Here is an 8,111-nt window from a genome sequence, read left to right on the forward strand (position 1 = left end):
AGGTCAGACAGGATAGCGTTGCTGCGTTGATGAATAAAGAATTGCATTCCCATGCAACGAGCTATATCTGGGCTACATCTCACATATGGTTGTCCTAACTCCTCTGCTTGTCCTATCATAGGCTGTCGTGAGAAATGAGAGTTTACTTAGCTTAGAAAAGAATAGCCTAAACGCAAGGTCACCGATTTGGCTCTTGTAGAATGTGTAGCATATAGGCATATGGACACATTTATAGTAGCATGATAAACAGCGTTTTTGGGGGGGCAGAAATTGTGTATTTTTTGTCCATAGTAAACATATGATTAAATATTATAATAAATAATGTACACCACAAATATACAAATCAGATACATATTGGCATATTCTTTTTAGTTCTCGATGGCACAAAGAAAAGGGGCATTTGGTCACTTCTGAGTCCATAGTCTCACCTCTCCAGACACCACCGGTGTGGTCCTCGGCGCGCACGTGTGCCCTTGACCCAGATATCACTACAGGTCTTTTAATGACTCTATGTGTAAGGTGTGGGCTAGGGGGAGGAAGGGGGAGTCCAACAGTCACCTTTACGTCAAACATGCGATGTGGGCGTGAAGCAGAGCGAGAGATGGGGAGAAAGTGAAAAAAAAGAGCGATCACCGCCCTCGCTTTACAAGGGGTGCACCATTTCACTCCTCTTCGCCACACCGTGAGTGTAACAGGCAACGGGAGAAAAAGCAAGAGTCTGTGAATGCTGCTGGAAGTTGATGGCTATGTGTGATGCCCAGACCTCAACATCGTTTTTCTTTCCAAGTTTTTAAGATCTGCATACGCCAATGGTTTTACCACACGTAGAATGGGATTAACTTGGTCCGGCAAATATATCTCACTGTTTCTTGCTGTTCAGTTAGGTGAGTGACTCTTTCACGGTCGATTCGTTATTGTTTTATATTTGACTTAACAATGATTAGCGAATTGTTAAGAATGAAAGCCAAACTATTTGCAGGGTGGCATTTATGGTCATGACTCTTGTACTGAAGGCAGCTCTGCAGATTGGTAATTTTTCTGAATTTAGCTAATTTTGATTTTGCAACTGGCTAATCTAGCGGAAATCGCTCAGATCTGGCTCCAGGGCAAGATTCATAACGATACATGTCAACCTGCAAACTATTTGTAGTCAAATGTTCGATCGTTTCTTCCAGGAACAAGTCAGTATTTTTTTTATTGCAATGAATGCATGAGATCAGTTTATTATCTGGCTATATACAATGGTATGCATGAGCTAATTTCGTCTGACAATAATAGACACAACAATCCAAAGGCTATGTCACATTTCACGTTTTTTTCCATTCGTTATAAAGGAGATTCTAAACAAAAAAATGATTTTAAACCAAAAATGTATTTTATTTTTTAAATTCTATAAGAATGCACCTGTAATTTCGATTGGAAACGTTTACGGGGACGCACAAATAGGCCAGTGTTTCGTTTGCATTGCATAACGCAAACGCTGCCAAAGGAAGACTACTGCTCCTCAGCATCCTGTAGTGGCAAGGGATTTATAAATAATTCAGCAGCCGAGCCATTGTGAAAAAAGACTAAACATAAATGCTTTGACTTGACATGCTTTGTGAATGAACATTTTAACTAGAAGACATGCAGCATCTAAAGGCAAGCTCTTTCAAAATATGAGTGCCTAGCAGATGCATCGTTTATGCATGGAGTATAGGTTAGCGATATGATAATTGTTTAATGTAAAATAGGATTTGGATACTTTTTCATTAACAAATATGACTATTAGACTATATTTGGTCTACGAAAATAAAATGTCTTTATTTTGATGGAAGCGCTTTCTATTCAGCAACAAGAATGTAGGCGACTATAGAGAGAAAACAACTATATCTATGGGGCTATATGGCCTAATCTATTTGGAGGATGTATTTCGATTATAGCTATGGTGTCATTTTGTCCCGTAAAAATGTAGGCTAGCCATATCAATGTATTGCAGCGCTTATTTGAGATGTGGTATCGCTAACATTTAACATTAGCCTACGAAACGAGAACGTAATAGGCTATGGATAGTCGTTTTTATCATTTGGATATTAGGTGTTTTGTGTTTGACTGGGTCGTCCGCAGAGTCGGTAATTCTGAGGGCTGTTCTTTGTTTATGTGCCATGTACATTTTCTGCGGGTTAACTCTGCTTTATCTATATCTATAGTGTGGGTGTGACTGGTAGTAGTATTCAGGCTACTGTAGCTATATGGCTATCTATTGGAGCTGAAAGCTGAGGTAGCCTATATGATAAATGTGAGAAACACGTGTGATAGATTCTCTAGGCAATGTCTTAATTTCACACATTTAACAGAAATTGTCCATAAAAGGAAAATGGGATAGAGGGCATAGTCATTTCAAACCTGTTATTGCACGTATAAAAATAATTAGGATACCACATTTTACAAGAGATTTTTCAAAGAGGGTCTGTGCCAAGTGAGAGCGGCACACGGTGAAGAAATATATGGGGGTTATGTGTACTTTTACAATGCAAGTGTGATAATATCCTCTCGCGAGTTGCCCCTTTGTAAACAATCCCTGCAAAAATAATTTGCAATCCGCTTGCTCGAGACGCAGTAACATTCGTTAATTACTTGACCTTGTCAGAATCTATTAGACATTTCCGCATAGCATATTTGGTGACATTGGATTGCTTGTTGGCAACACCTTGATTTGATAGGGCATGATGGCAATGACAGTAGCCTCACATTTTTTTACAACGCAATTTAACGAATGATGTCTGTTTTATTAACACATCACCCAAACCTAAATACCTATAACCGAGGTTGTTAGTATTTGCTCGCAATACTAGGCTATTCCAGGCTACACTGATGAATTTAAATGAAACCAGTCCATCGCTGTCGTTCCCTTATTATTTATTGATAAATAGCCTAACCGTGTAGCCTTCATGGTGCATTATTCTGCAACCAATCGACATGGGACAACATTGTAACAAATGATCAATCGAGCGAATCTTTTGCTTAACGAACCAGAGATGCTTAGTGCGTCCCACCATTGACAACCTCAAAATTGAGCACGAGCGGGTCAAAAAGGTTGGATTTAAGGCGTGGACGTTTAGCAACAAACCCTGTAATTTTCTCTGTTCAACAAATTATAGACGGAGGACGCCCCTAATATGGTTGAATAAGCACAGACACAAATATTACTACAATTTACTACAGCGTACCACAAGACCCCCCACCCCCCCCCCAAACACTCACAAAAGCCATGCAGTGAGAAACACACCCCCTTTTCCATCTCCGCCGCGGTGCATTACCTCATCCTCCTTTGTCGCTGTTGCACACATTTTTTGGGCTGGGATCACACAATGCATTCTCCAAACAGATTGTATGATCAAATGCAGATGTATAATTGTTGGATATGTTAAAACTAGCATTATATTAGGCGAACATGTTAAGACATTTCTTGACAATAAGTTATAGGGTTCAGTTTTAAACATTCCCATTTAAACTACCCCAAAAAGGCTAAATTAAGAAAATACATGAATGAATGGACAAACTGAATCAAATGGAAACGAATCACCATAAAAATCAACTATTAACTTACCCTGTCATTATAAGACATATACTATCGAATGTTGGAATGAAAAAAAAAAAAACATCATTATCCTAAAAAAATATATAAATTCATTTTTTCCCCCCACAATTCCAGTTTATCTGCTACAGGCGGTGAGAGCGACAGGGAAATGTGATACAGTATTCAAAGGGTTCTCCAACTGCTTGCTGAAACTCGGGGAGAATATGGCCAACTATCCACAGGAGCTGGACGAGAAGGAAAATCTGCAGACCATCTGCATGTAAGTTGAATTCATTTTTTTTTTTAAAGGGGGCGGGGGACATGCAGAATTTTATCAAATCCAAAAAGGGGCAGGCGCACTGCACCCCATATACCAAACCGGTTGGTACCAGATGGTAGTAGAGCCCCCAGTTTAATTCGACAGCTCCATCATGAAAATCGCAGGCAGCAGGAGCACGTTAATAGGCTAGGCTACTCCCCCTATTCGTAGCTCACTCCATAATTGCAATGAGATATACTATCGACGTGGCGTGGGGTTGAGGGGGTCAATATCAACAGCCTCGATTAGATTAGATACGGAGTCAGGATCAGGGGGAGCCACGCGCCGTCGGGTGTCTCAATATGAATAAAAAAAATGGAGCAGTGGCTCCTTTGAAATGTATAGCCTTTGTGTGAATGGGATATTATAGCCACTGTTCTTACTATGTTAATGCGACTGTGCATGTGATTGGACGTTGGGGATGTGAGAATGAGGGATGGACGAGCATGCGTGCAGATGACTTTGGCTAGCTAGTTGATGCAAGACAGGCTGGTTGCATGAGTGTGTGTGTGTGTGTGCGGGCGCGCGTGTGAATGAGCGAGCGAGAGAGAGACAACCCATATTTATTTATTTTCCCTTTTGTACTTTAACTATTTGCACATCGGGACAACACAGTATATAGACATAATATGACATTTGAAATGTCTTTGTTCTTTTGGAACTTGTGTGAGTGTAATATTTGTATTGTTTATTTCACTTTTGTATATCCATTTCACTTGATTTGGCAATGTAAACACATGTTTCCCATGCCAATAAAGCCCCTTGAATAGAATTGAGAGAGAGGAGAGAAATTGAAAAAGGGAGCGGTTAGATACAACCACGTGACGTTAGGGAATCTTTCTCAGAGTGTGTAGATTTACAACCAACGTGGTTTTCGTTTAGCCTTCAAGGGAGATGCTAATACTAGACTATGCTATTAGGCCGACTATAGATTACAATACAAAAATATAATCGGATTCTTCTTCTTCTTATTATTATGCATTTATTGCTTGAATTCTTTTTGGCCTTCTAATATTATTACAACTGTGTTGAAAGCAAACTCTTAGGCTATTCGAATACAGCACAGACAACCAATAAGGAGAGAAAACAAGTTGTCAACAGTAGGCTAACATAACGTAAAGCCTTTCTTAATTGCTTTTACATTTGATTTGCAGATATTGGGATGACTTCCACTCATGTGCGACCACTGCGCTGGCGGATTGCCAAGAGGGAGCAACAGACCTATGGGAGAAGCTCAAAAAGGAGTCCAGAAACTTGGAGTTCAGAGGGAGCTTGTTTGAACTCTGTGGTGGGGGGAACGGGGCCTCCAAACCCACAGTTCCTTTTGGTCTCACGATGCTTCTAACGGCACTTTCAGCCTTAGTAACTTGGCTTGCATTTTAGCAGAAGAAAAAAAAGAAAAAAAGCGGGGAAAAAAATACAAAGAAGAAAAAAAGAAAACGAGTGCTAGCTATCCACACAAAAAATACAAAACAAAAGACGTTTGAATTCATCTACACCCAAATGGATTTATAGGCTACTTCATCCGGAGAAGGCGACCTGATTTTGCAAGAGACATTGGCAGGCCGTCTTCTGGGACTGCTCCGCCATATTTGTCTGACCTGGGGTCAACTACATTAAATATTTAGCAGGTGTTGAGTTGGAATGATAATGAAATTTTGATGGATCCCTGCCCGCATACAATCGTGGAATGGCATAGTATTAAAGTCGACAATGAATTATTTATATTAGTAGCCTTAGACTAGACATCCCTGTTATTTCAGGTGATTGCAGATTGCAAGCTGCTCATGCTCTGTAGGCTAATGCGAGACACGCTTACCTCAACGAAATCAACAACAGAAAGGCAATTTGCTCCAGGTCGGTCTCCTATACTCACCATTTAGATATTTTATTTACTTTAATTTGCCAAATTTATAATGTCGAGCCAAGTATAAATCGAAAAGGTTGTTTGAGGATCTGATATTTCTACTTTCATATGATGTCTATAACCATCACCCTAGGAAAAAATAAATATAAATAGCATAGTAATATGAATGAAAAAAGAGATCTCAGGAATGACTACAGGCATTCAATGGTACGTTTTGATGGTTGGTTATTAAGTAAAAATGATGGCAATACGATGACTTAAACTTGGCCAATGTAGCGAACGAAAACAATGGCTGAAGAGTGATATGACTGTTGCCATTCTATGTTAGCACATTGCCATCCATTTATGAAGAAATATAGGCTACCCCTAGGCCTAGGGTATAACCTACATGAAACCATACATCCCAAAAGAACAGTAGCACGAGAATACTCAGAACGCGAAATCAATCGCTGGATGAAGCGACATTTTGCTAGCTTTTATTGATGTTGCCAAGGCATAGACCCGGTTTCACTGCCTTTAAAAATACGTGTATTATGTTTGTTTGTTTGTTTGTTTGTTTTTGGGGATGTTGCATATAATACCTGACTATTCCAAATCATTTAAGTAAATAAGAGACTATGTATATCAAATGAATTTGGGGAAAAAAATGATAGAGTCTACTTTATCCCAAACAGTTTAAAAAACAGATTGATTATTATCCAGGTATATAAAAAAAATCAGATTGCTAAAATTATGAAGAATATTAAATAAAACAGTTCATGTTTGAAAATAAGTGTGTGGTTCTATTCTTAGTTATGCTCCCAAAATGTATACATTGGTGGTGTGTAAACAGCATAGCTGATGATGACAGGTGTCTTTGGGTGTTGGGTCCATTCATGGCTTTGAAGCAAACGAGATGATGCAGCCAATCATTTAGAATTCACACACACACACACACACACACACACACACACACACACACACACACACACACACACACACACACACACACACACACACACACACACACGCGCGCACGCGTTTTGCATTATTAATAAGAGTCAGCCCTGCAAGAAGTACAGCTTCGAGTATTGATTTGGGGAGGGGAGAGACAGCAACCGACCAACTATTGCTGTTTGTCTATCTGAGCAAAAACGTTTCATCTCAAAGTGACTGGCTAATGTGGGTAGGAAAAATAGCAACATTGAAACAGGCTACAGTATTTCGAATAAAAAAATCCTTCTGTCTCTCTCCGAAAAGCATCTTAATATAATGGGTCCATGGCCGTGCAAAATATTATATGGAATCGAGAATAGGAGTGGCAGGCGACAGGCGTTTGCATGGCATGATCCCTAGTATTAAACACAAACACATTTAGCACGTGATTTTTTAAATATTGAGGTCCATATGTTAAAAAGTGGTAAAGCAATATGAAATATACATTGGTAAAGCAAATAGGCTAAAAACATTTTTTTTGACGAATATTGCTTACATATAATCAGAATCTCATTTGTATTTCCTGTCCCGAACGGAATACAGCTTTGATTTCAAAAGCGTGCCTCTGCATTAATATTGATGAAAGTTTAGTGAATGACCATCTCTCTTTCCAAGAAGAGAGAGAACCGTACAGTCTGCCTCTATTTTCTATTTGTTTTCTTTAAATCATTTTTTATTTGAGCAAAAGGATGACATTGCATACAGCGTTTGTTGGTTTGATTTTCTTATGGGTAGGACCTATAGCGTCAAGCCTATTACGTCATACGTTATCTCTCTCGAAATACTATAGCCTACTTTATTCCTTCGCCATATTTTCTACTGGATAATAGCGTAATAACAAAACCACAAGCTCTAACAGAAACATTTGAGCGGCTGTTATGCCTCGGCGAGGTATCCCCCTGAAATCCTCATTAACATGCATTCTATTCCGGAGCTTCTCCCTAGTTCTATTCAAGCTCACCGTTGTTAACGAAACACCGCCCGTTATAGCCTATATTGTGGCCTATAAAGAGGCATATGTTGTGAAATTTCCTATGAGTAGTAGCCTAATACATATATTACTATAATGACGAAACCACTGTATCAGTAAAAAACAGAATAATCACAATTTGAATACTGCATAAAAATAGATTCATATCTTTCTTCAAACGAAGCACGATACAATATTTGGTTAAAATGAAAAATTGCATATTATTTTTGTATATTTAGGCTTATGAGTTGAAGAATTGAAGCAGGCTGAGTCACCATGGCAGGTTTTCGTTATTAAAGTTTAGCAGCATGAGAGAAAATTCAACTATATCGAGCTTCTTCTTAATTCAAACTACAGTCGACTGATGAAAAACAACACATATTCACATTTGATTGTCTTACATGGCACATGCTTACTACAT

The 8,111-nt window shown here is 39.0% G+C and overlaps 1 protein-coding gene across 1 annotated transcript; it reads left to right on the forward strand.

Annotated features, from left to right (window-relative positions):
- The first annotated feature begins 488 nt into the window (after positions 1–488).
- On the forward strand, positions 489–6,514 carry LOC115195851 (neuritin). The gene is made up of 3 exons (XM_029756166.1): positions 489–884; positions 3,695–3,839; positions 5,033–6,514. Exons 1-3 carry the CDS (start codon positions 830–832, stop codon positions 5,259–5,261), a joined length of 429 nt encoding a protein of 142 aa, XP_029612026.1. The 5' UTR covers positions 489–829; the 3' UTR covers positions 5,262–6,514.
- Positions 6,515–8,111: the final 1,597 nt, after the last annotated feature.

Source organism: Salmo trutta, chromosome 6, assembly GCF_901001165.1.
Source record: "Salmo trutta chromosome 6, fSalTru1.1, whole genome shotgun sequence".
In the NCBI taxonomy this organism is placed as follows: domain Eukaryota; kingdom Metazoa; phylum Chordata; class Actinopteri; order Salmoniformes; family Salmonidae; genus Salmo; species Salmo trutta.

Coding starts and splice junctions, on each gene's coding strand:
- LOC115195851 (XM_029756166.1), top strand. CDS start 830: ATGGGATTAACTTGGTCCGGCAAATATATCTCACTGTTTCTTGCTGTT. Junction 885..3,694: donor GTTTCTTGCTGTTCAGTTAG/GTGAGTGACTCT, acceptor CCACAATTCCAG/TTTATCTGCTACAGGCGGTG. Junction 3,840..5,032: donor AATCTGCAGACCATCTGCAT/GTAAGTTGAATT, acceptor TTTGATTTGCAG/ATATTGGGATGACTTCCACT.